This window comes from Scatophagus argus, chromosome 13 (genome assembly GCF_020382885.2).
Source record: "Scatophagus argus isolate fScaArg1 chromosome 13, fScaArg1.pri, whole genome shotgun sequence".
Taxonomy (NCBI): Eukaryota; Metazoa; Chordata; class Actinopteri; family Scatophagidae; genus Scatophagus; species Scatophagus argus.
Genome location: NC_058505.1, coordinates 15452284 through 15479998, shown reverse-complemented (window position 1 = coordinate 15479998; position 27715 = coordinate 15452284). Strand labels below are relative to the sequence as shown.

The following is a 27715-nucleotide window of genomic DNA, read 5'->3' as shown; positions in this document are numbered from 1 at the left end:
ACACTTTCTATGCATAACAAGTTTGTGGATATTTTTCTTTTTGATCTTGAATCGTATCCCACTCTTCCACTTGTAATTCATTGAGATATTTATCATCATCTTTCAGTTACCATCACTTTCAGTCGAGAAATTAATCTCACCTACTCTGTGACCTGAAAACAGAGACTGTGAGATTGGATTTGAAACATGTTGCAATACAAAAAAACATGATTCTATGTATCTTGTAAATGTGAATATTGATACAGAAGAAAGGTGCTCCCAAATTTTGACAAAAAACAGACTCAAACCATGAGAAATCTGAGGTAAAAGTTGTCTTCATTAGAAATGGATTCCACACTACATTACTGCATAAAACAAAAACAGTCTGCCCATTTGGAATTGACTTCCATGGACCATGTAAAAACAGAAATAACAATATCCAAAATAATTAATTTTTTCATCTGTCCAAATGTCCAAGCATGTACAATACCCCATGATTGAGCAATATTGTACTTTTGGCCAGTATTTCATTGACTAAATTAAAAAAAAGTGAAAGAACATCCAATGTACATACACATACAGTCTAGTGAAATCTAAAAAGGTCCCCATTGGCTTCATGAGGCAGCATGTGTGGCTGTTGGAGAGCTGTCTTCGTCAGTCTTGAGGGTTGTGGGCAGTGAGGTGACCTCTACCATGCCTAGCCCGGTGTGAGGGACACTAGTGTTCATAATGTGTCTCTGTAAATGTTTAATCCAGTCCTCCTGGACCGACAAAGGACCCTGGAAGACGAGGTCACAGAACCTGTGAAGAGAAGAACAACAGATTGATAATAACATACTAACACACAGTGGTCTGGAGCCAAACTTACAACTTGTCTATGAATAGCATTGTCTGTCTGTCGGCTCCACTGCTATTAACGTGACTGAAATTAGATGACATCAAATTTTGTAAAAACTGCATGGTCCCCAGCACACTGACTTTGGTGATCTTTTATTACCACCATGTCTCAAAAACTGTTGGATGGATTGCCAAGACCTTTGGCACAGTCCGTCCTGTCCCCTTAAGGATGAAACGTAAAGACTGGTGATCCCATAACATTTTATCTTGTGTCAACACCAGATTAGATTTTGATTTGTCCAGTACTTGGGTTTATGAACAACTGAGTAGTTTTTGTTTAATGAATAAATGACAATCGTTTCCAACAGAAGCAAAAACACCACAAGCAACCTCTTACACTGCTCCTAATCTAGTTGCTCACTGCTACTAACAATTGCTGTTCCAAGTCTGTTGGACTGCAGATGCAGTATTATCCAAAAGAGCATAATAAGCATATTATAAAAGAAATCAAGCCATTACCTGCAGGTGAGTCTGTACATTTCCTCTGGAGTTTGTGGTAAGGGCAGTGTCTTCTTCTTAGAGCCAGGCCTTGAGCGCTGTCTCCTTGCTTTACAGTCAAATGCTGAAAGACAAAATTTACTTTATGAATTTACAGCACTACCTTTGAGATTACAATATAGCCTTCAAAATTTAACTTTTTACACAAACAAAAATTTTACAATATCCACGGTATCTCATGTGCTGATGCCCTTTTAGATCCTCATCTTGGGAAAGACACAAATAACCACCGGTACACTAATTATAGCTAAGATTTGTACATAAACCCCTTGTAGTATCTGTTTAACTCAGACATTATTTCTGAAAAGACACAGCCTTGTTGACTTTTTTCATAAATAAATAATAAATTGACTTGTATGCTGTATTTGTTGCCAGAGCAATGACATTATACCAAGTATTCATGGCACTAACATTGCTTTTTTTCCTCTATACTCTCAGTGAAAGAATAACCTCTAAGGATACTGACCACCAGTAGTGCTGTGGAGCAATGCTTTGCGAGGTCAATCATTTTGTTTGTATCCCAAACACTCATGTGATGTGATTCCTGCTTATGGTTTCATGATCTTTCACAAACAGTCTGGCTGGCAGCAGTAACTTGCACATAAAAAGACTGCTAATTGAATGTAAACAATGCAGGTTGTGAAATACTTGCAGAAAAATCATTGTGTTGGAGGAAATTATTCAATATGCCTTTTAGGCCTTCAGGGTATACATAAAGTGATTTTATGAGAAGCAGTGAATACAAATATAACTGTTTGTTCCGCCACCCTAAAGAAAGCTGATGCAATGTATTGTGTATGTATACTGAGAGTTTTAGTATTAACAGATTTCCCAGTTTGAGATCTTGAAGAATTTCAATCCAGAGACTGAAAACTCCACAATGTTAGAGCATTTAAGTACGTGGATCAATTTTAATGCAGGAAAGTATGAACCACTGGTGCACCGTGGTAGCTCACCTGATAGAGCACATACTTCATGTCCTCAGCAGTAGTGCTGGTTCAGTTCCAACCTGTGGCCCCTTGCCTCACATCACCAAATTGTTTTTGTCTGAATTACTGGCTAAAGGATTTTAAACAACTGATGATTTTGGAACATGCAGCCTCAGTCCTGCAGGAGCTTTATAGATATAACACCTTACAGTGCTGGGGCGACTCTTCGATGAAATCAATAATGAAAATAAACTAATTTGCCCAATGTGCATTGGCGGTCTGCAGTAAAGTACGGTTGCACTCATTCAAAGCACAGACTTCCCTGGACAACAAGCTCCCGCTAGAAAAACTCATCCATGATCAGCTAATCACCCCCAAAACCTGGGACACACTGCCTTCCTCTACCTGTGTGTGATGGCAATCTGACTGATCTGCTGACCTTCAAGGTGCTAACCAAACAAATGGCAAGCCAAAATTGAGAGAGGACACAGATGTTTGCGAGAGAGGTTGAAGGTGCATGAGATGAACAAAGATGAATTCTCACATGCAAAACTGATCAGGTTTATAAAAGAACAAGTCTGTAATCAAAAGACGATTGAGCGGAGGGTTGTTTCTCTGGATAAACAGCACAGTTTACATTTACAAGTTTGAACTCCGGTTAACTGGTGTGTTAATAGGCTATAATCATTGGTCTAGGTAAGTGTGTATTAATATAGTAGGCTTGTATGAACTTAAGTGGTGCAAAATAATTCGCTGTCACAATGAACTGTAAAAACTCACGTTTGTAAAGCATGAATATGGCTTTCATTCCCTGGTTATTTCTTGTAGACATTTCTATAAGTTGATGTACTTAAAATATACACTTTCAATCCCCTTTACACCCTTTATTGAAAATGTGATAATACAACAATTTTAAAATAAAAATAGTGTAGCACAGGCCTATTTTTTAATCACTGGTTTCATGTATTACACCAGAGAAGGGCAGTTTAAGAAATATTTTGACTATTCCAAACATAAAGCCAGTACAATATGTAGAAACCTGAACATAGTACAGAGAAGCCCTCTTAAGAAGGAGTGGTGATCCAATGATCTCCATATCAAATATATTTTATATTTTTGTTTTGTTGTGTTGTGTATTTGGTCTTTCTGCTTTTTGGTAAACATAATCTAAAAAATATTCACTTAAAGCACTGTTTGTAAGAAAATGTATACCAGTGATTGCTTCTGTATGAAACGGGTATTGTTTTTCTGTTTGATTTGAGTTATTGCTGATCACACTTACTGGTTCCCTCAAGTAAGGCTGTCCTTTTTCGTTTTGCATATGCACGGAGGTGATTAGACAAGCTCACTCCACTGTGGAAAGTTGCATTGCAATGGACGCATACCTTCCTATTGAATTCACCTTTTTCTGTAAAATGACAAAGAATACAAAGACAAAAACAGTTGAAAAAAATAAATACATTGATTCTTATTTGTTAGTGGTGTTGAGAAACACCTATTAAATAATTATGCTAAATATGGTTTATGATGGCAATGAATACTGCATTGGCAATTTATGTTGTTAAAATTTAAATTTAGGTGTTTGCAGTGAAGGTGGAGTGCACTAAATACTGATACTGACTAAAATTCTAAATTATGAATTAGGATAGCAGCACATCAAAAACCCTGATTTTTTTTTTAAAAAGCTGGGATGCTGTGTAAAATGTCAATAGAAAGAGAAACCATTTATTTGTAACTCCTTTTTCACCTATATTCAATTGGATACAGTGCAATGATAAGATATTTATACAAACTAATAAATGTATATATGTATGTATGTATATATATATACATACATACATACACACACACACACATATGTGTACATGTATGTATACATATGTATAAACGTGCCAGATTGAATGGCCTGACTGCTCGTGGAATATGTTGCTCTGTGCAGGTTAGATGATCTCACAACAATTTAGCAATGTTGTTCTACGCCTTTACGCTGATGACACCTCATTTTCACCTGTGTTGAAAATACAAAATTGCAGTGTCTGTCAGGCTCTACATAGTGTTAGGTTTCTGTCAAGGTTGTGACACTACTTTTGATATACATGTATTTATATTATATAAGTTCTTATGAGGTCAAAATTGGTTATTAAAGAGAGGTTCATTAGATTTTTCACTTTCTTGTAAGGTTGAATGATAAATCAAATCATTCTCAAGAGTGCCAACTGCAAAGGCTGCAGTTATTTGATAAAGGTAAAGTGTGTCAAAACATACCATTTTAAAGCAAACACTAGATTTTTTCAAACATGGATGTTTTTTTTTGTGAAAATAAAATGCAAAATCATTACTCGTATCACAATTGCTATCTCTTAAAATAATTGCACTATGAGATTTTGGCATGTTGTTCAACCCTACTTCAATTAAAAACAAAATATAAATTATGGAATTCTTACAAACTGTACTTAACTAATCAAACCACTTAAACAGACTTAATCTAACCTATCTGGTTGCTACTATGAGGAAGATACTCACCCGATATCGACTTTGGCAGTGAAGATGCAATTCTTGATCCTGAACTCTGCTCACTGTTTGAAGAAACTGCTACTGTGTTTCTTGACATGTGGGAGTACCCCTTTAATCTGGCATCTTCCTGACACTTCCTCTTTTTCAGAATTCCTATCAAGGCTGTTGTGCCAGAGAGTGAATTTTTAACATCCAGCTTAGTCTCGTGTTGTTCTTTTTCAGAGTCAATTTCTGCTAAAGAAAACACGGGCATCAGTGGTCTGGGTTCAGTGCAAACACTTGAAATAGAATTATCTTTTGGAATGCCAATGGGCGGTGTTGAGAAACAATCAGCACTGGGCAGCTTTGGTGAAGCACCATATTGGAAATGGTTCCGTCTCTTTCCCAAAATTTGAAGTGCTCGCTGTAACTCCTTCTTGTCGCGCATCAACTCCCGCAATAAAATTAATGGGGATTTGTTCTTTGTTGCAAAGCTTTTGCCAAGCTTTTTGAGGTGACCCCGTATATGGTTGGACTGCCCAGTCCTGTTATCAAATGAGTCCCCACATAATGGACAGGAGTGAATGCTCTTCACAGTCTCAGAGTCTGACTCCAGCTGTAATGCTGAAAATACAAACAAAGAAACATACAAACAAACAAACAGAAACGTAAACATTGTGTAATACAAGTACTAAATGATGCCAACATCAAAGGACATATCACAGGAAAAGCAATACAGTTTAAACTCAGAGTGAAACTTGGGTTTTAATTTCACGGGTCTGTCCACTGGTTCAGTCATGAGAACATGTGAACTTAATGAACTTAAATTGCTGAGATCTAAGACTACATGACTGAAAATGGTCCACTGGGGCAACATATAATCAAATATGTTGGACCCAAGTGGACCCACTGCAGCAATAACCAACAGAAATGATGGCCAGAGCCACCAAGGTGTAATAAAGCATTACAGATTTAACAGAGCATGCAAGTGTGCAAGTACCTTTTTTCAATCTCCGGAATGCTGAAATCTTCCGTCGTATTCGTGGTCTCCTGTCTTGAGAAGCCACCTGTTCAGGAGACACTACATGGCGTGCATTGTAGTTGAGCCCAACCCTATGAAGATGCCCGCGAACATGATTGGATAATCCAACACCCGACTCAAAGACTGCGGGACAGTATGGACAGTTCTTGCGTTCTGATTCCAACTCGGACACATCCTCTGAGAAGGATTCCCTCAACGGTATTTGGTGGGAGTCAAAGGTTTCTTGAAAGACTTCTGATTCTATGCTTTCTTCTTTGATTTCAGGGTCATTCTGTTGTTGCTCTTCATTCTTTATTTTCTCAAACAGCCTTTTAGATGCCTGAAGAGCACCTCTCATGGACATTCTTCTGCTATAGGTATAAATGATGTTTTGTTTTTCTTTCTTGATGCCATTTTCAAAAAGGTTAGTGTTGGTATCTGAGTCAGTAAATGGGAAAATGTCGTTTTCATCATTGTCTTCTTCTTGGTTTATTTTTTTAGGACTTGGAGAAGGTTTTGGTAAAATGAAGCAAGAGTCTTGGTCAGAGGTGTTGCGATATGGAGTGGACATCTTCCTCTTAGATGGCGACTTTTTCACAGATGGCTGATCCTCGTTCAACTTGGGTACAGTGCTATTATTAAGATCTCTTCTCGCTGCACTAGATGGCACCTTATGGCCATTTGGGGATAAAGGTGAATCTTCGACCTTGACAGTCAATTTTCCTGACGACTGCTCTGAGCCATCTTTGTCATCTTGAACGGATGTGCTGCAGTTGTTGCTTTCCTTCTTCTGCTCTGCAGTTTTCTTTCCATGTCTTTGTCGAGACAGGAGAACATTAATGGATTTGTCAAGTTTTGATTCTGTTAGTTGGGACTTTAGACTTCTCTTAATTTTGCTATTTTTAAACAAGTCTGAAATGTCATTGGACTCAGCAGGTGAACTAGCCCTTTTAGAAGGGATTTGATTTTTAATTGAGATTTTAGATGTAAACTCTGCATCTTCTATGGGAGTTTTGCAAGAAGGAATGTGCTGCTCCTTAGATGGCTGTGCATTTTTCTCAATATGCTGTGTAGCTTCGTATTCCTCAAAGGTTTGTTGATGGCGCCGCAAAAGGTGATTCTTAAAAACAGTTTTGCTAAAAGCTCTATAAGAACAAACATTACAGGAGAAGGTTTCAGAATTATCATTCTGGATTTGCTTACTAACTGTAATAACAGTATGCTGCATAATATTATGTCTCCTAAGATCATTCTCACTCAGAGTCCTGAAGCTACATTTGTCACATCTGAACTTTCTCTTGTCCTTCTCATGTGTTTTTGCATGTTGAACAAACGTGTTTGGGCAGTTTGTACCAAATGGACACTGAGGGCAAAAAAGCTTTGCATTTTTATCATCTTTCTTCTTATCGTTGACGTCTTTAATCTCTTCAGTGAGTCTCTCTCTCTTTTCTTGGTGGATAGACATGTGCTCAATGAGTGAACCACTTTGTCTGAAAGACTGTCCACATTCTCTGCATATAAAAGGCTTTGGTGAAATATTGGGAAGGTCAACATGAGACTTCATATGACGATGCAAATGATGCTCCTTCTTGAAAATGAGCTTACATTTTGAGCAAGGGTAACGTGACAACTTCTCCTCTGAATGGGAATTTATTGTGAGCCTCCTCTTCAATGATGAAAGCCCATGACTTAAATTGTTCTCATGCGAATTTCTCGCAGGTGCATTATAAAGAATTTCTTTGATGGCCTTCACAGTTCCATTGGGATACTTGGAAACGTTCACTTTTGGTGACGACTCTGACTTGGAGAACTTTCTTGACTTCCGGACTTTTCTGACAGGAATGGAGTCAACTTGCCCTTCTGCATCAGTCAATTCCTCAGATGACTTGTGGCTCAGATCAGGGTAAAGGTCTTCTGAGGGATCCACCATGACAACCATGTCCATTTTCCGTTTCCTTCTCCTTTGGCTGTTGGTAGGAGAGACTTCCTCCTTTGGCTCTTCTTCACCAGGGGAATCGTCATGGTTTTCCCACAGAAAATGCATAAACTCTTTGTGAGGGTCCCAATGTAGGTCACTAGCACTACCAAAATCATCCAGTGAGTTCTCAGGTGAGTCTGCATCAAAACCCCAAATTCCTGCAGTGTCAATTTCCTGCACAGTCTTTAGTGGGGTGATGCTCTTTGCCTCATCTTTCTCAGTGGATATGCTATTGAGTTCATGGGCTTGTGTAGCCTGATGCGAAGAAGGTCCATTTCCCAGGCCAACTGGAGACAGCAGGTCTGTGTTTGACAGAACATCTAGGACACTGTTTTGTTTCAGAGAAGGCTTGCTGAAGGAATCTGCGCAAGAGGCTGATTCTTGCGCCATCCTCACTGGCTCTTGAAGAAGGGTAAGGGCATTGATCTTGGGATCTGCATCTTTGTCATCTTCATCAACACCTGTCAGACATGACATTTCTGCTGCCATGACCTAAAAAGAAAAGTAAAGCCTTCTTAGGTATTCATCCTTCACAAGTGTTAAGTCCTTCTCACAGGGACAGGCCTGTCTATTTCAGAGTCTATTACCAGAGTAACAGATAACCGATATGGATAGGATTGCTGCTTTTGGAGGAAAAATCAAACTGCAGCAAGCAAATATTCTGAGGGTAAACATGTTTTTATACTTTGTAATGTCCTTGTGCTTATGAATTTAATGCTAATTTTTGGGGCCTTGATAACTTAATCTTATTGAATTTTCTGGTGGGGTTTTGCGCATTGGCATGGCTGTAATGCAAAATCTAAATGCATAGTTTCTTATGAGCATTTAGAAACCTGCTTTAAACAGCCCAGGGTGCTGCGTTGCTCACGTTGTGTTGTTAAAGAACCAGTTAGACAATGAAATCTAATCAAGGGAATCCTGTAATATTATCTTCCCTATCAACAGCGGCCAAATGCAGTCTTGCACTCTCCATGTCCCAGTAGAGGCGACATTTACCAAAATTTGCAATTATGGATAGGCACTAGCTGACTTAATGCAGCCTTTGCAAGACTCTTATGAACTGCAAAAACAGTCCATAGTTTGTCCGCAGGGTGTGATAGCTGATACTATGGCCTGAAAATTTTTACAATTTTTAAAAGTTTAAAATGTAAGCAGAGCTGAAACCATTAACCATTTAACAGATCTGAAACTGTGATTACCTTGATAACCTTTCAAGTGGAAATACCAAACATTTCCTAATTCCAGCTTTTAATTTGTGATAATTTTCTACTTTCCTTCGTCATATATTACAGAAAACTTAATATTTAGGGATTTTTGAAGAGTTCATCATCCAGAGTACCCCTTTCATAGCAAAATTTGTGCTTTAAATAGCTTTGCCAAAAAACTTGCCAAAATTTTTTTTTATTGTTTTATAGTCGTTAGAAACCTAATACAATCAAGATTGGGGTTTTTTTTGTTTTTTTTTTAAATTTACTTTGTGTTCAAGTGAAAATTGCTGCTGATATGGGCACCAAATGTCATTTTTTTAACATTTGAAGCCTCTATGGAGAGAGTGAGCGGCAAGTTGTTGCAACTTACAACTGAAATAAATTTTTGTTATTGTGGTTTTGCTCTTAAATTGCTGCTAGACCGCCCCATTAACAACCTGCGGGTCTTGCCTCCCTTTAACATTATGCCACAAGAGGAAGAGTTACTAGTTTTGACGACAGTAAAAATGTTTTTGAAAGGCACAGTGCCAAGAAATAGGAATTGAAGCAAATTATTTCACTTGATAAAAACATGTCGCGAATTTTGGAAATGATTACAACACATCACTAAAGATGAATAAATCTGGATTTTGTCTCGTTCAGACCAACAAAATCGTCCGTAGATTGTTCGCCCATGGGGTGTGATGAGCACTGCAGCCACTAGAGGGTGCCAAGTGTTTTTTTCGCGTGAAAGTAACCGAACACTCAATTTTATGGACCAAGTGATTAATAGAATAATTAAGAGTATAAGAAACAGACTAAATTAATAATGAAAGTAAGCATATATTGAAATATGAATAAATAATGGTTAAGTTGGTGAAACAGCCTGGTTAAGATGATAATTACTTGCAGTTTTTAGCGTGTCCAGTTTTGAGGGTTAGCTGTGTTTTACAAGCTGGAGTTTACAATTGGTAGTTCTTCCTTATTAGGTGTTTGTTTGATGTGAAAAGTAAACAGATTAGTTGCTTACAATGTCATCAGAGTTAGCTTCTTAACTCAATCAGTATCCACTGACTACGAAGTAAATTTAGCTAAATATAACATATAGTTGACACTCTGCTTAGATTGAGGCCATTTATAACGCTACAAGGTCGCTGGAGTGAGTGGTCTCGGATTTGAAGGGCAATAAAACTGTCATACAGAATGAATGCTCTTGTGGTAGAGAAAGGTGCTTATAACATCTACACAGCAGCACCAAAACTGCAAAGGGATGGACCTCGTAAATGGCTTTTGATGAGCAGTTGTGGATTTTGTATAGAGCTAAAACTTTCAGCACAGTAGTTCAGTTAAATGCCATTCCACAATAGTTGAGATAGGATTACAAATGTACCTACATTCAGTGCAAAAGGGGTTATCAGTGATCTGTTCCGTAAATGTATCGTTGCATTTCTTTAACGTTTATATATCACGCTATGTTGTTGGATGCTGCTTGCAGGAGCTGCAGACCATTCCATTAAGGCTGTTCCATACCAAAACCTATTCCTCAGGCTAAACTACAGCTAATGACAATCGTCCCACACTACTCACTATACAGTTATCAATAAAATGATGAAAAACAAACGAACATTACCTCCGAGCGGCGCGGATGCAGACAGGACACAATTTATACGCTGCATTGAATAATTTCTTACTTTCGTCTGCCATCTATTTCACAGTCGCCATTTTCCGTGGTGGTCTGGTGTGGGACAGATCATTTCTTTTGTAAGGGAAACCGTACATAGATATGGTCATACAGTAACAGAACAAAGAAATTCTTCAATAATTACGTTCAACTCTGTAACTATACGACAAAACGACTGTAGTTAAACAATTACTCTACTTATCGCCTAGTGTAATTTCGTAACGTACTGTTACGAGTCGGCGCCATGTTCCCCTGAAAGACTTGAAATGGTTCATTCCACATAGGAGGCATAAAAAACCTGAGTTAATGACCATCTCCTTTGGGTAGCAAGATTTTTTTAGGTTGATGGCGGTGATCACTATATTAATTAATAACAAAAATTGAAACTTCAGTCACTATTGGATTTGTTTTTTAAAGAGCACATTTAATTTAGCTATTTAAACTTGTCATTGACGCACAGACAATAATTGTACGCCAACAGAGGAGAGATGTTACCACTATCCCCCATCTTCTCACAGGTCTTTGTTGCTTTGTAGCCGGTGATAAGCCGGTTCAGTTATTCCTACTCTCGTGTGATTAAAAGAGAAAGCGCGTTTTGTTTGAATGAGTATTTTACAAAGTATTCAGTTAATCCCTTAGTATGTTATAGCTGGCCAACTTAATTTTTTGATGAGAATATTTAACTACAGTTACCATTTTTTGTTAATTCAAGGTTCAGCTAAAATGGTTATAATTAAAGTAGTTACTGGTGGGTGGTTCAATCTCGTGCAAATATGATAAAGAGGCGCTAACTAAAATGTCCACTGTAGTGGGGTCAAGGGTTAACCTTTGATCTGACTCAACCGAGTTTTAGTTACTATCTTGGCTAGAGTGTGTGAGCTGTCTTTATTATCACAGGTGGGTACACAACGAAAAATATAACAAATATATTTAAAAATTACAAAAGTCCCTGTTAAATTATGCTGACTAACTAAGTGATACCGGCTATTTAAAATGCATCTGGTAGAATGTTGCTTGCAAGTTTTTCATTAGCTAGCGCTCCAGCTAACGTTAAAGCTAGCAAAGCCCAATTAGCTAACGTTAACTGCCGGCACTGTTTCAGCCCAGAAACGTACATAAACATTTAGGATGTCATGTCACTGTGAGATACTTACCTGCACTACTCTTAAAACCGCAGGTGAGCTACTTAAGAGAGCCTTCAGTTCTGTCTCATCAATAAGTTATCTGGCTAAAGACAAATGAACAGGAACTATACTGTACCAACTATGTAACCAATGTGTCAAATGTATAAAGCCACATAAGCCTAATTTTCTTTTGTTTGTCCACAGGTTTGGGGATGTTCTCTTTAATCCCTCAAATAATTTGAATGAATTGAATTTGAATAATGATGTAGCCCACTAAATATGCATCATTAGAAGGCTAGAAATGTATTTACTGGTTCTTTTTTTTAATTAATGTATTTCTGGTTTGTGTTTTCTTTATAGACCATAACTTAAATCCCATCAGTCCATAGTGACTCATTGACGTCAATGTGTGAGTGCCTACGTGATGTGATGAGATGTTGAACTCTGATGACTGCACCCTATCCTTGGACAATCTGTTTTTTGAGAAACCAATTGTCCACAAAGTGTGAGTACAAAGAGATGACACTCGTCACACTCTCATCTTCCCCTGAAAGCTGAACGAGTGCTTTCCCCCATTTGGATTGTATTTGACAGGAAGCCCTTGCACCAGGAGGCCAGTCCATGGCAGCTGGAAGTGCCTCCTCGTCTTTCTGAGATTCCAGCCACTCAGGATATGCAGGAGCAGGCACAGTCTCTCTCCTCTCTATACAGTATGTTGTGCTCTGGATTAGGGTGAATTCCTTTTCACTTGACTTGAGTAAACTGCTCAGAATCTGGCCTATTGAAGCCCTACTAAATTTAATCGTATGACTCACTGACGCTATAGCTTGAAAAGGCTTGAAAGCTTTCCAAATTTTCTTTGAAAATGCAAAACAAACCAGGATCTGGGTCTTTTGATATATTCTCATAATCACTGGTATGCCTCGAATGGCAAATCATCCTCTGTAAATTCTTTGCATCAGCAAGTAAGATAGTCAGCCAAAATTTTTACAGGCACAAAATTATACCTAAAACCTTGCCTTGATGAATTTCTTTCCCTCTTCAATATTACTACTCAAAGCTTTCTCACAGAAACCCAAGACGTTCCTGCCTCCTTACAAAGGATCAACTGGCTTTAAAGTCTTTCCATCAAAAATCAACAGTCTTTGCAGTTACAACAACAATGAGACTGAAATGAAAGAGGCTGAAACTCAGGATGTCAGCAACAGCACCAGCAGATGTGATGGCCTTTGGGGAGGTGAATGGTTCAGGGATTACTCTCAGGGTGCCTGTCAGAGTGGCAGACGTGGAGATGAAACCCCGCAGGACCCTGGTCATGCAGCCATCGGCCAGGGGTGGTTGTCTCTCGACTGCAGCAAAAGCCAACCTCTTAGGAGAAGGCAAGTGTCAGTTATTTGTCTACATGATATTTGCGTAATTGTGAATTCAAGAGTGTGCACATTGTTTTCATATAGTAGCACCACTGTCCATGTAGTAAAAGATGGTAAACATTCAGTACCATAAAAAGCAGGTTAACAAAGATTTTCTCTTTTTGGCTGCAAATGCAGAACATACCGTAATTTAAAACATGCCTAAACCAGGAGGATTAAGATTATTCACCATATAAAAGCGATATTTCCATTTTTCTGCTGTCCAGAATTGTAATGTAGTCCTGATTCACTTTTTAATCCATCAAATTGAATCTCTGACACTCCTAGTTAAGATGGTCCTACGGTATATTCTAAGAAGGCTTGATTGGACGGTTTTTAAGAGCTTGAAAAGATGCTAACCCATCCCCCATTTTAGCCTGTTGCTAGAGGCCAGAATGCCAGGCCTTCTTCAAATAAGCCTCCAAGCTTGCAGCAGCTTTGATAGTCCCCCATCTCCCATACCACCTTCTTCCTCTTTTAATGCTTTATTCCCTCAATATTCTCTCGTCCTACTCCCACATAAGCTTGTTCAAGGTTCAGGTGTTCAACAATGGAGGTGACTCGTCAAACACAGATGACCTCAGTAGCAGCGGCAGCCAGACGGCATCCAGGCCTGAAACTTTTCTCACTCGGGTTACCATGGCGACAGTGCCTCCTCCTCTTCAGCCGCCACGGGTGACAGTTAGCCAGGCAGCTCCTCCTTTCTCCCCCCAGTCCCACTTCCCATTGCCCCCTCCTCTTGGCTCATCTGCAGCGAGTGCCCGACCCCTGCAGCAGGCGGCACATGCAGAGATGCAGGACAAGGGCACAAAGAGAGTCTTCGTTCCGCCCATGTCGCCTCAGCCCCTCCACATACAAGGTACTGCACTGTACTGACACAGTCACAGTCAGGCGTTGTGCTCATATCTCTAGAACTGGTTTACTAAATAACACTCATATAGCTTCTGTGAAGTGTTGCAGCTAATGAGCATGCCCATGTCTTGCCATGGCAGCAGCTGCCACAATGTGTTTGGGTGTGATGAGGTGAATTGAGGTGAGCTCCCCCCATTGACTGCTCCATTGTAATGAAACATGCTGGTCACTAGGTGGTGAATAGTAAACAAGAGGAAGCAGCAGGCAGTAACAGCAGAAACCACAATCTGCAGGGATTTTCACTTTACATTCACTACAAAATCAAATATCTTAGTTTTGTTCATATAACAGTTCATATTAACATCAAGGTGGAATGAGTGAGATTATTGAGAGTGTTGTTTGTTTTTTTATCATCCACACTTTAGGGTCTTCTGGTGCTGGAATTTTGCGACCAGTTTCTGAAATCCGTATCCTTTTTGTTGTGTAAGTCAACACAGTTATATTTTTTATGCAGTGTTTAAACTGAATGGTTGGAGTGCAGTTTCACAACTGATGAGGTTTGCCTTCCTGAGCTATGTTAACACAGCAGCTAAGTTCAGATCCGTCTTCAACGAGTTCCCCTTTTTCAACTATGTTCAGTCCAAAGCACTGGATGATGTAAGCATTATCTGACAGCCTTTATAAACAGATCCCTGAGGATTATGAAAAACATGATCATTTTCTTTGTCTTTTTATAACATGTTAGACATAAACTGTTACTCTGAGTGTCTCTTGGAGTGCATTTATGTTTGTTTTTCTTTTCAAAGGTTCTTTACATGGGTAAGAACTTTGTGGCTTGTGCTCCTACTGGATCTGGTAAAACAGTGCTGTTTGAGTTGGCCATCATTCGTCTGCTAATGGAGACCTCAGAGCCCTGGAGAGATGTCAAAGTTGTCTATAGTGAGCATAATATTTTGTAGACCCTAAATGTATATAGCTTCAGCTTGACTAGATTTGGTCAAGAGTAATTGTTAATGTACTTCACAAAATATATGGCCACGAAGCTATAAAGTTTTATTTTCCACTCACAATATTTGGTGTATATCCTTGTGGATCAAATTTCAGGCAGGAGGAAATCCTGAAGTCCTGAAATACCTGAAATACAACTTAAAGTCAGAGAAGAGCAGCAGCAATTCAGTGCAATACAGCTGAACTGTAATCATGCACCAGGGCTTTGAACATGTTCCTTCTGACTTATTTAGTGTACTGTTTCCAGTGTGTTTCTTTTTTTGACTGCGTTATAGATCCAGGGTATTTCTGAAGTATGAAGAACCACCTTGTAACAGTTTCACCATTTGTTCTTACCAGTGGCCCCTATCAAAGCTCTCTGCAGTCAGTGCTTTGAGAGCTGGAACAAAAAGTTTGGTCCTCTGGGGCTGAGCTGTAAGGAGCTGACAGGTGACACAGAGGTCGATGACTTCTTTGAAATTCAGGACTCCCACATCATCCTGACCACACCTGTGTGTGACACTGCACTGCATCACCTTAATTAAACAAATGCAACAAAAATGAAGGGATGGAAAGATAATGCTCAAAAATAATCATTTTAATTGAATACACAATGTTGTATTTATCTAATTTCTCAGGAAAAGTGGGACAGCATGACAAGAAAATGGAAAGACAACTGTTTGTTGCAGCTTGTCAGGCTCTTCCTTATTGATGAGGTCAGTGTGTTTGTCAGATATTTTGTTGACAGGCTCATTTTTCAGTTTTCTGAGAATCCCATAATCTGTCTGTGTAATGAAGGATACTCACTGTGCCAGAAAATGTACGGTACATTGTGTTTAATTATGCCACATTGCATGGCGCATCGTTAGCTCCTGCTGTCAACACATAATTTCATTTGAGGTCATCCATTAAAAAATATGGTACATCATGCCCTGGTGTTGTGAGAGTGAATACAGCCTGTCTAGTTGTTCCTGACTGAGTTGGAATTCCTCGTGTTAATAGTGGAATACAGCTTCATTCTAAACTACCTTCAAAACTATTTCCAAAGCCATGTGTAAGAAGACAGTCATTCTCCCAGGTGCATGTGGTGAATGATGCGACCCGTGGTGCCACTCTGGAAGTGGTGGTGAGCAGGATGAAGGCCGTACAAGCCTACAGGAGAACACAGAATCCAGAGACAGGCCTTTCTATGAGGTTTGTGGCTGTATCGGCCACCGTACCCAACATCTCAGATGTAAGTGGCTGAGGAAGAGAATCAGTGACAGAGCACTGCAATCATTTTTAAGACAAGGACTCAAAAGACAGGATGATATAATACATAAATGATTAAATCAATTGATTGTAGTCCTCTGTTTTGTGCTTATGTAAACGAAAAGATTAAACCTAGTTAGAAAGACACTGTAGTGCGTACATAGACATTTTATATTTGTACTGTATCTCTATTTTAAATCAATAATGGGTGTCCTGTCATTGTTTTGTCTGCCTGTTAGATAGCAAACTGGCTGTCAAATGAAAGTGGTCCAGCCACATATCTGGAGATGGGTGAGAGCCACCGTCCAGTGAAGCTGCGGAAGGTGGTGCTGGGATTCCCTTGCAGCTCAAACCAAACAGAATTCAAGTTTGACCTGTCACTCAACTACAAGATGGCCAACATCATTCAAACATACTCTGACCAGAAGCCTGCACTGGTGGTAGGTGCTTAAATTAGGCCAAATTATATATATATTTTTTTCTGCTTGCATGTTAGTTTTTTGTTGTCATTTTCTCATGTCATTAAATAAGGTTGCAAGGTTGTTAATTAGGATGGTGGTGTTGGATTATTTTTATGTATAATAATTACATTATTATGTAGTTTTGCTCTACAAGGAAAGGTGCCCAGCAGTCAGCTACAGTATTGGCCAAGGATGCTCGGTTCATCATGAGCATTGAGCACAAGCAAAGGTATGTTTCTCACTACATGTTTTCACATATGCAACTGTTCATCAGAAGCTTTTACTTTGTTTAGTTAATTTCCCTAAGATCTTTTTTTTTTCAATCTGATTAGGTTGATGAAATATGCAAACTCTATTCTGGATTCAAAACTGAGAGGTGGGTCTACTTCTGGCACGTGTTCATTTGGGTGTGGCTCTAATTATCAACTGTATAACACTATTTTGTGTTGCTTTTGTGGTCCAGATCTGGTGATGTTAGGAGTTGGTTACCACCATGCAGGAGTTGACTTGTCTGATAGGAAGGTGATAGAAAAGGCCTTCACTCTGGGAGACCTGCCTGTACTCTGTGAGACTTTGGCACTTGTACAGTTTTATGCTGTGCTGTAAATGGATATGTGACTATGCACGCATGCAACGCGATCTGTGTTTTTATTTTCTTTGTAAAGCTACAGACATAAACAGGAAAGACAAGAATCACAGGTTACGACAACTGAACTGTTTTATGTTTCACCTTTATCATGCTGAAATGTCACCAGGACTGAGCTCAAGCTTTGCAACTACAGTGTCAAAAATGTATGTAAATGTATGTTTAATGGACAATAATTGGCAGAACGTATGACTTTAAATGACAGATTGTGTTGTATCTTTATGACAGTAGCAATATGCAACATTTTCCTCCCCGTACTGGCTGAACTGATATGCACCAGTTATAGGAATCTTATGTTCAGAGAAAGATTTTTAAATGTATTAATCACAAGTAAAAAACAAAACTGTGAAGCATGTATTTAGTTTGAAGAATGAAGAATAAGAGAAACAAAAACACAAGAAGGACATTTTTATAAAGCAACAAAGAGAACCAGGAATAATATTGATTTTTAAAGTTGATATCCACTATGATTCATTATGTGCTGACTTGGTGTGTCTCTAATGGAATTTGTACTGGGAAATTTACCAAACTCTAGTGTAATTAACAATAAATATCTTTTACTTCTTGCTGGCTACAATCTGAAATTGGAATTTTATTATGTTTCGTAGGGACTGAATTTGTGCTTATGTTCTCATTTTAATATCTTAGTTACAACCAGGACTCTGGCCATGGGGGTGAATCTGCCAGCTCATCTGGTGGTAATCAAGTCCACCATGCAGTATGTGGCAGGCTCCTGTGAGGAGTACAGCGAGGCCGACTTGCTGCAGATGATAGGCCGAGCTGGAAGACCACAAGTAATGGCAGAAATATAATGGATCACCTTATTGATTTTTTTAACCTCCCTTAGTTTGGTGCACCACACAAAACAAGGAACTGATTCGTGCATTTTCCTTCACTCTGAGTGCGCCATTATAACACTCTACAAGTGTACCATTAACTATCTGAAGCTGTTATGCATTTGTTTTAATACAGTCAATGAAGCAACAGCTAGCTGTTGCCTCACATACTCTCTGACTTTGAGTATGATGCGCAGTCTAAATAACTTTTGTCCTGTCTTTCTCTAGTTTGACACATCAGCAACTGCAGTCATCATGACCAAGATCCAAACCAAAGACAAGTACATGAAACTAATGAATGGGATGGAAATTATTGAGAGCAGGTATCACAGCTCAGTCACTTCTTTTTCTCCTTATTCCTCTTGACTCCTTGAGTCTGTCTTTGTCTGACTTTTGCTCTCACATAGAAGAGAGATTATACAGTGTGTGAGGAAACGGTAAACTTCTTTTCCCAGCTTACACAGTCATCTGGTGGAGCATCTGAATGCTGAGATCGTTCTCCAAACCATCAGTGATGTCAACATGGCTCTGGACTGGATACGCTCTACCTTCCTCTACATCAGAGCTCTGAAGAACCCTACACACTATGGTCAGAGCTCAAAACACAAACAACAGATCAGAATTTGCATCCAGCTTCTTTGTCATTACTCTATGTACTCCAATTTCAGGCTTCTCCGCTGACTTGGACAGACATGGAATTGAAGGAAAATTGCAAGGTGGGCCACAAGTGGTTTTACTCATAAGTAGCATGTTGCTGTTAGGAGGGTACTCCGTTATTGAATTTAAACCACTGTCCTTTGTCAATCTGGGTGCACATTACTAACACAACCCCACTATTGCAGTTTAAGGTAATTGCTATATCTCTTTCTCTAATAGAACTGTGTCTGAGGAACCTCAATGCTCTCTCTTCCATTGGTCTGATCGAAATGGATGAGGATATCAACATCAAACCAACAGGTAGAGGGGAAATTGGTTGAAATGTTTACTGAAATGCTCAGTTTGCTTCCCTTTGTTTGATTGTCTCTTTTTTAACTGGGCCTTACATTCAGTAAATTAAACTGTTAGGTTTTTTATTTCTCTCGCAGAGATCGGAAGGTTGATGGCAAGGTACTGCGTTGCCTTCGACACCATGAAGCAGTTTAGCAATGTGGCTGGCACTGAAAACCTGCCTGACCTGGTAGGTTTGCTGACAAGACTTCACAGTAGCAATGTTTTTGATCAAAGTGCAGATATGGTGATATTTTGTGTTGTCAAGCTGTGTTCCTGTACAAGAAGATATTTTTTATTATTTGGATGCTGTATATAGTAGAGAAAATACCATTCAGATCAAAAATGGCTCTGTGAACAGATTGTGTTGGTGTCGAAGAGCAGAGAGTTTAGCGACATTCAGTTGAGAATGAATGAGAAGAGGCCTTTGAACACATTGAACCGGGACAAGAACAGGATCACCATCCGGTCAGACATGTTAATATGACTGACATTTGCAGATACACTATCAAAGCTTCATAGCTTATTTTATCTTTTGCCTTAATTATTATGATAATGATAATTATATTATTTTGTATATATGTATTCCCAGGTTTCCCATTGAGGGAAAGATCAAAACCAGTGAGATGAAAGTGAACTGGTAGGTTTATTCAGTGAGTGTGAAAGCAGTGTTGAATAACAAAGGAATACTTGATTATACATTTTATCGCAGTATTTCTATTATGGATATTTCACGGGCCATCCACTATACATACAGCTTGATTCAGGCTCAGTTGGGTTCCATCTCAATTCAAGAGTTTGGACTAAGCCAAGACACAGCAAGGATCTTCAGGAATGGGATGCGCATCAGCAAATGTATGTTGGGTATAACAAATAAACCAAATGCTTCTATGAATGTATTTCTTTTTGACTTTAACGATTTTGATCCCAATCAGGCCTGTCAGAGTATCTGAGTCAGCCATCCAAGACTGGTTTTTCTGCTCTGCTAAACTCCCTGATCCTGGCTAAGTGCTTCAGAGCCAAGCTTTGGGAAAACTCGCCCTATGTTTCTAAACAGCTGGAGAAGATAGGTGGATACATTGCTATGTCGCTATGCTGCATTGTACATTTAGTTATCTCAGTCTCACGCGATAAATGAATTAATAAAGCTAACATTTTTTGCTTAGGTACACATGTAGTGTCAAACTAAATATTAACTTTTAGTAATAATACACTGTGTGTTTCAGGGCAGACATTATCAACTGCTATGGTGAACGCTGGACTCACTACTTTCAGCAAAATAGAGCAAGCTAACGCCAGAGAGCTTGAGCTGGTCAGTCTGTGTGATACTTAAAAAGGAAACACTCCTTGATCATTCAAAGCATTTAATTTAAACATTGTTTGGGATGGATCAGAGATGCATCAGAGGTTCTGGTACTTCATCTCCGATTACCACGTCTCACAGTTGATTATGTTGTCTTGAAGTAGTTTGGGCATGTGAATCACTATCCGAAAAACTTCTTAAAAGGAGATAACTAATGTGCCAAGTACTTGGACACGACTCTTTCTAACTATTTGTTTTTATTCAGATTCTCAACAGACATCCACCATTTGGCAACCAAATCAGAGAATCTGTCATACACCTCCCCAAGTATGAAGTTACTTTGGAGCAGGTAAAGGTTGTTTCATAATTTTATTTTTAAGGGAACAAGTTTATTAAGTACGCCTTATAATGCGGTGCACCTTATATATGAAAACAGTTTTAAAATAGGCCATTCATTGAAGGTGCGCCTTATAATCCGGTGCGCCTTGTAGTGCGGAAAATACGGTAATGTCATATAATTCTTTTTTTGTCGCTCAGATTTTTAAGCTGTTACTGCAAATGAGGTTTCATTAGATGGCTCTGATGTTCTTAATAATTTTTGGGGTTTTTTTACATTATTTTCTGTATTTTGTAGCTTCCAAGGTATAGCTGTGTTTCAGCTGAGATTGTGGTGAAGGTGACCCTAAAAAACCAAGAACAGCTGCTGTGCAGAAGAACAGCTCCCCACCACCACTATGTCTCTTTGGTCATCGGAAATTCAGACAATAATGTGATCTTCCTACAGAAACTCACGTGAGGGGAAAAAGAAACTCCAGGTTCCCGCCAGTATATTGCCAATCAGATCATCAAACAATCCACTGTTTGCCTTCCAGGGACTTGGTGCTGTTGAAGTGTGGTACCTGGGCGAAGAAGATTGAGGTGCCAAAGGCTTCAAAAGGAGAGGAAATCAGTGTTAATCTCATCAGCTCAGAATATGGTAAGCCCTGGAAATACCTTTTGCATGTCACATAAAACTGTATCCACAATATGCACAGACATAATGTGTGTCAGCCATATTATAGAGGGGAATAACAATATGTTGTGCTTTTGCTGAAAAATGTAAAGCAGTGCTGTTTTTGTCAGGTTTGTCAAGCTAAAGGACACAATTAGTCCATGATCATATTTCCGCAAAGCTGAATTTTAGGAAAACCAGACCTATATACATCTTGTTCTGGCTGTAAGCTGTTGGACTAAACTGCCAATCAGTGCTGTGCATGGAGAGCATTTCCTGTACATTTTGTTTTTCCTCTCCTATAGTGGGCCTGGACATCCAGCAGAAGTTCAACATGTACTACTCTGGAGCCAGGAGGTTTGGAAATGATAACCCACACTACATATCATATGATCGTTCTGGACAGAGACCACAGCAGTGTACAGATCAGACTGCAGCTCAGAGGGAAAATGCCACATCTGCCACAGACCAAGGCACTACATTTCCAGCACTGCACTGAAATATTATAAATATAACCTTATTTTTTAACAGCAGATTGGTATCTGAGATGTTTTTTGTGTGTGTCTCTCAAATCCTGCAACTTTACAATCAGATTTAGGCAATAAAAGACAGTGCAACCACTTCTGCAAGAATAAGGATCTCTGTGGCCATGACTGTTGTAAGTGCATTTACATCTTTTACTGTGTATGTCTGCTTTGTGTGCCTGTCAACATTTACGTAGCTGTCCAGTCTTTCAATCAGAGTGCATCTGTGTACCCCTCCTCCACCAAAGGCAAAGTAGGTGTAACTCTGACACGAAAGAGGACAGCAAATCAAGAATCCAGTTTTTCAACCTATTTAAAAGACCTGAGGAGCAGGTGTGACACACTTGTTCAGACTCCTGCCAAACGACTCAAGGTGAATAAGAAAACAGATATGATTTTTAGATTAACTAAAATTACCACCTTGCAGTTGTTTGCTCCTGCTCACCAGTCAAGTTGCACATTGTATTTTATACATTTCATTAATGTCTGCAGAGGAAGCTAATGAGTCACTGCCAAGTCACCAGGCAGCTGTTAAGATAGGATTTTTTAAAAAGTCAGCGATACAAGCAGGGAAGTTAAATGCTGCAAAGAACAAGAAGGGGGGAAATAAACCAACCATATGAAACACCAGAAGCAAAGATTGCGGGAACGACACCATATAAAACATATAACATTTAGATATGATTAAAATGTATCTACATTACATAGGTGCATAACATATATATCAGAGAGTCTAAACATGTAGAGATTACTTTAGAAAGTCAAAGAAATGAAGAAATACGTAGTTAACAGGTGTAAAATATGTAGACCAGTGGATATGACACAACATGTGTGTTTGTATGCCCATTCTGTCTAAAATTCCACATGTGGTTATCATACTGAGCATCATATTGTGAAAAATGTGCAATTTGTATGTGTGTGTTTTTATAGCACTGTATCAAATGTGAATGGCAGATAAAAGACAATTGTAGCCAGAACAAACAGTACAAATATCTTTCAAGATACTCTCTGTCTGCAGTACTGTTTATTATGTTCTGTTTAATTTCCTCAGATGAAAATGAGCGAGGAGTCTGTGTCTGTCAACAAACAGGAGTTTGCTTTCAAACACAAAGAGAGGTTGCCTACAGGTTCCAGGTATTTACAGTTACACTGACAATTTACGGCATTAATGAGATCTAATGTTCTGATGCTGAATCGTCCTGTTTTATCTGATAAAGTTATCAGAGTCACTATGAAGCTTCAGTGAGACCTCACAGTGAGACTGTGGATCTGACAGGAGAAGAAAGGGCTCACCTGTCAGACATTGTCCATCTGGATGATACTGACAATGGTAAACAAGCGGCACAAGGAAAATGAACACATTACGTTCGCCAACACTACAGGGTTTAGCAACTGTCTCTCATACTCTGTCATTCTCTCTCCTCTCCTAAGATTATGGTAACAATGTGGAGGAAATGCACAGGATGACGGAGCAGCCTGTCCAAACACCTGCTGCATCTCATGCTCACCATCAAAGTATCGTTGAACAACTTAACTCAAATTCATTACATTGCAGACCATAGTGGTGGTTTTCCATGTTTTGGCTCATTAACTACACACCTCATTTACTTAATTACAGCTGGTTATTTTTCCGGTGTTATTCACTGTTAAACTATCTTGGAATTGCAATCAGAAGCTATGTTTTCAGAGGAGCAAATCGAGGAGATGAACAAGCACACACAGACACTGTAAAAAGTATGAGGGAAACAATGCATGTTTGACATGTAAGTGGGATGAAAAAGAAACTGAACTATAACTACTAACTTTTTTATGTGACGTTTTACACTCAGCTGTCTGTGTGTATTTAACACAGTTTGCTCATGTAATTGCAGAAATCACTGATACTGATAATATTGTATATCAGTTTATACCAGTTACTTTGAATCACTACTCAATTGTAGTGAATATTGGAAAACAAAGCCACCAGTTGTGTTTTTTTTTCTTTTTTTTAAAAAAGCAGTTCCTATGGAGAGGCCAAAGGTCAATGTACAGTAACATTTGATGTCATATTTGTCCTTTTTTCTTTAATTCATCTGTGTTTAGTTTCCCCAGTGTGGATGAACCCAGGAATGAATGTTGGTGAGAGCCAGAACCATACACCGCATCAAAACCTGATCAATACAACCAATTCATCTTACTCAAAGAGGTCCACTGCTGTCTCAGACCAGAGCGCTCAATGCGAGAATTCATTATCCTCACAAATACCAACTGTCAGCTTTGACCTTGGACATGAATGGGATGACTGGGGCGACTTTGACGACGACAACTTGGTGCATGCCAGTGAGACTCCATTGGCTTTGTGTACAACCAGTTCTAAACCTCAAGTCCATCAATCTGTAGACTATAACATGCCAGGTAGAATAAAATTTGAATGGCTCACACGCCGGGTGATACAGATTCATACATCTTGTTAAAAGTTATTGTAATGATTTTTTGGATAGGATTTTTGATAGCTGTATGTATGTTTTGTGTGTAGGCTTTTCCACCACAGCAGCACCAGTATTTCTGAGTCACTCACAAGTCAAACCTTGTGTAACCACTGCTAGTACACCACTGAGGTAAGTCCACAGAATTATGCACTTCTTACCTCCTGTAGTAAGATGTAGTTTTAAAATAGCCCTTCAGAAAATATAGTCTGAGGTTTCTTCTTGTAGTTAAGATAGTAAAAGTATTTGTCTTTTGTGTTTAAGGTTGATTTCTCCAACTTTAAGTCCTGAAATCAGAAAACCAGGACCTTCACTGGGCGCAGTGAGACCACAGAACAGAGTCACACTGGACTGGATGAAAAAGGTGCGTTTGCGTGTGCGTGCATGCAGGCATGTGCATACAGATCTCTGTGTGTGCTCTGCCTCTCTTTCATGGCTACATTAGCATACACTGAGACCACTATTGTTTATGAGGTTACTCATGTAGAATTGTTTCTGATTTGTTCAACCCAGTAAATCTCCTACTGTCTTAATGAGAGACATAATGGAGCTGTCTGGCTTATATACATACATATATATATATATATATATATATATATATATATATATATATATATATATATATATATATATATATATATATATATATATATATATATATATATATATATATATATATATACATATATACATATATATATATATATATATATATATACATACATATATACATATATATATATATATATATATATATATATATATATATATATACATATTACTTTAGTACTAGACAATCTGTTGTGCCATGTAAACATTTCAAACATCTTACTCACCTAATAAAGTTTTAATTGTCTCTCAGCTATATGGATATATTTAGAAAGAAAACCATAGCAGAGAGAAAAATTTACTGTTAGTGTTTCTCTTTTACTGATGGGATATTTCTTTTCAGAAATATTCTGTTTATTTATAGCAAAAAGCTTGCAGATTCCCAGGTTAAGCTTAATCAAAGGTGCATGTAAACAGCTTAACCCTTCTAAAATCTTTACTGGTGTATGGTTTGTAGCTGAGCTTCTTAACGGAGGTCATGTTCTCTTCCTTCCTTGCAGAGACCAAGTATCTTCAGCAAAGCGATGACAGTAAACGCAACAGAAAATCTCCCAAAACAAACTGAGACCTGCACAGCCCCGCCTACCCCAAGGTTTGATTTCTTCTCGACCATGAGCGACCCAGCCAGAACCAGTTCATCTATCAGCAAACGGTAGAGGAATTTATAATTACAAGCTTTTATTTCATTCATTACAATATTCTCTCCTCAGTGCACAATGAAAATGATTCTATCTATTCACTTGGACTAAAGCAAACCTTTTTGCTTTTTTACCCCTCCCCTCTTTTTTGAACACTGTATATTTATATACAACAGCGAAGAAGCAGAGGCCTTCCTTGGGATATTTGATGGTATATTTTAGAAGCACTGCTCCTACTGTCATTGACATGAAGTGTTTTCTTTCTGTTTGTGTTCACATTTGGTTAACAATCAAAAGTTGTTATTATTCATATTGTAAATGACACTATGATAATTGTTTCTAATGTTAGTTCTAATTGTTTCTAATGTTATACATTAATTTATGTATTTATTTATTTAATAAAGTTGATGTTTAACAGTTGATTCTGTGTAGTCTTGGGGAATAAATCAAAAGTAGCCTTATGATAATTACCAAGTATTTTCGATGTGTAAATAGATGAGTAGTCCTGTCCTTTAAGCTATTGTGTTTACTGTCTATATACACTATATAGACAAAAGTATTGGGACATATGACTATTACACCAATAGAGACTTTAATGACATCACATTCTAAATACACAGACAGCTCTGCAGCTGCAACAGCTTCTGCTCTTCTGAGAAGGTTTTCCATAAGATCTTGTAAGATTTTGGAGAGTTTCTGTAAATTTTTGCCCATTCATGCAGTAGAGCATTTGTGAGTTCAGGCACTGATGTTGGACTAAAAGGCCTGGCTCTCAATCTCTCTGTTCCAGTTCATCCCAAAGGTGTTGGATGGGGTTGAGGTCAGGACTCTGTGTGGGCCAGTCAAGTTCTTCCACAAGTTCTTCCAAACCCATCTAACATGTCTTTATGGACTTTGCTTTGTGCACTGGGACACAGTCATGCTGGAATAGAAAAGGGCCTTCCCCAAACTGTTGCCACAAAGTTGGAAGCATAGCATTGTATAATTATTCATTCACCAATACATAAGAAAAAGCAACTTGATTGGACTGGATTATACTGAAAAAAAAGATTGTACTATAACATAAAAAGTGTCTTATGTAATCAGAAATTAAAAGTTACATTTGAACTATTTATTTAAATTTGAATTATTACATTGTTTAATTAAATATTAAAGCAATTTAAATTATTGAATTTAATTTCATTAAGAAATTAGATTTTATAGCATAAAGTTGATTTAATCCATGAATGTTTTAGATATAGACAGTGGTTAGCACTGTCGCCTCATAGCAAGAGGGTTCCAGGTTCGAATCCCGGTCTGGGCCCTTCTATATGGAGTTTGCATGTTCTCCCTGTGCCTGCGTGGGTTTTCTCCGGGTACTCCGGCTTCCTCCCACAATACCAAAAACATGCACATTAGGTTAATTGGCTACTCTAAATTGCCCCTAGGTGTGAGTGTGAGAGTGTGTGGTTGTCTGTCTTTGTGTGTTGGCCCTGCGATTGACTGGCAACCAGTCCAGGGTGTACCCCGCCTCTTGCCCGTAGTCAGCTGGGATAGGCTCCAGCTCCCCCGCGACCCTGACGGATAAGCGGTATAGAAAATGGATGTTTTAGATATTTTATAAATTGTTACAAATTTTATATATGAAATAAAACAATGAGTTGTTTGTTGATTTGGTGATTATTTAACATACAACGTACACATAATGATCTGCAAAACAAATGTGGACCTGTGCATTTTTTCAGTGTCCAAATAGTGGAGAATTGTGCAAGCTGTTATCTCAGGTGTTATCCGATGGTTTGGATTTGTTCATGAACTGATTTTCTTAAAAAAAGGTTCAGTGTTCTATATTTCCAGTACACCCACACACAGTGAGACATTATTTGTGTGTGACTGACTGAGAGCAGCGACTAAGGAGTCCTGTGTTTTGCATCGATTAGATTTGGCATAACTTTGCCCCATTTATCAGCCACTTAAGGCTGCTATGTAT

The 27715-nt window shown here is 38.6% G+C and overlaps 2 protein-coding genes across 9 annotated transcripts; one reads left to right on the top strand and one right to left on the bottom strand.

The window, feature by feature from the left end:
* Positions 1 to 296: 296 nt before the first annotated feature.
* znf644a (zinc finger protein 644a) lies at positions 297 to 10921 on the bottom strand. 3 transcript variants are annotated; one of them, XM_046409736.1, is made up of 7 exons: positions 10891 to 10921; positions 10613 to 10717; positions 5797 to 8287; positions 4827 to 5420; positions 3586 to 3711; positions 1336 to 1438; positions 297 to 780 (listed from the first exon to the last, which is right to left on the bottom strand). In XM_046409736.1, the coding sequence occupies exons 3-7, from the start codon at positions 8282 to 8284 to the stop codon at positions 594 to 596; spliced, it is 3498 nt and encodes a 1165-aa protein (XP_046265692.1). In that variant the 5' UTR covers positions 8285 to 8287; positions 10613 to 10717; positions 10891 to 10921; the 3' UTR covers positions 297 to 593. The 3 variants fall into 3 exon arrangements, with proteins under 3 accessions (XP_046265692.1, XP_046265693.1, XP_046265691.1); XM_046409737.1 differs by lacking the exon at positions 10891 to 10921 and having other exon boundaries at positions 10674 to 10823; XM_046409735.1 differs by lacking the exon at positions 10891 to 10921 and having other exon boundaries at positions 10613 to 10743.
* A 1270-nt stretch (positions 10922 to 12191) lies between these two features.
* hfm1 (helicase for meiosis 1) lies at positions 12192 to 26184 on the top strand. 6 transcript variants are annotated; one of them, XM_046409729.1, is made up of 39 exons: positions 12192 to 12292; positions 12382 to 12497; positions 12848 to 13166; positions 13721 to 14055; positions 14474 to 14515; positions 14635 to 14705; positions 14855 to 14987; positions 15396 to 15547; positions 15674 to 15751; positions 16114 to 16269; positions 16526 to 16726; positions 16888 to 16976; positions 17080 to 17123; positions 17211 to 17312; positions 18042 to 18187; positions 18458 to 18552; positions 18685 to 18818; positions 18898 to 18945; positions 19106 to 19186; positions 19315 to 19406; positions 19578 to 19684; positions 19809 to 19856; positions 19974 to 20071; positions 20152 to 20286; positions 20443 to 20528; positions 20785 to 20868; positions 21154 to 21311; positions 21392 to 21495; positions 21816 to 21983; positions 22103 to 22168; positions 22283 to 22407; positions 23086 to 23168; positions 23252 to 23364; positions 23466 to 23549; positions 24117 to 24428; positions 24550 to 24631; positions 24764 to 24863; positions 25609 to 25760; positions 25923 to 26184. In XM_046409729.1, the coding sequence occupies exons 1-39, from the start codon at positions 12222 to 12224 to the stop codon at positions 25966 to 25968; spliced, it is 4656 nt and encodes a 1551-aa protein (XP_046265685.1). In that variant the 5' UTR covers positions 12192 to 12221; the 3' UTR covers positions 25969 to 26184. The 6 variants fall into 6 exon arrangements, with proteins under 6 accessions (XP_046265685.1, XP_046265686.1, XP_046265687.1 ...); XM_046409730.1 differs by lacking the exon at positions 23466 to 23549 and having other exon boundaries at positions 12198 to 12292; XM_046409731.1 differs by lacking the exons at positions 14474 to 14515; positions 14635 to 14705; positions 14855 to 14987 and having other exon boundaries at positions 12198 to 12292.
* The last annotated feature ends 1531 nt before the right edge of the window (positions 26185 to 27715 follow it).

Excerpts from the sequence above, each read along its gene's own strand:
- znf644a (XM_046409736.1), bottom strand. The coding sequence starts at position 8,284 with ATGGCAGCAGAAATGTCATGTCTGACAGGTGTTGATGAAGATGACAAA. Across the intron at positions 3,712-4,826 it reads ACTGCCAAAGTCGATATCGG|AAAAAGGTGAATTCAATAGG; the intron begins GTGAGTATCTTC and ends GTCATTTTACAG. Across the intron at positions 781-1,335 it reads ATGTACAGACTCACCTGCAG|GTTCTGTGACCTCGTCTTCC; the intron begins GTAATGGCTTGA and ends TTCTCTTCACAG.
- hfm1 (XM_046409729.1), top strand. The coding sequence starts at position 12,222 with ATGTTGAACTCTGATGACTGCACCCTATCCTTGGACAATCTGTTTTTT. Across the intron at positions 12,293-12,381 it reads AAACCAATTGTCCACAAAGT|GAAGCCCTTGCACCAGGAGG; the intron begins GTGAGTACAAAG and ends TGTATTTGACAG. Across the intron at positions 25,761-25,922 it reads AGTTCATCTATCAGCAAACG|CGAAGAAGCAGAGGCCTTCC; the intron begins GTAGAGGAATTT and ends TATATACAACAG.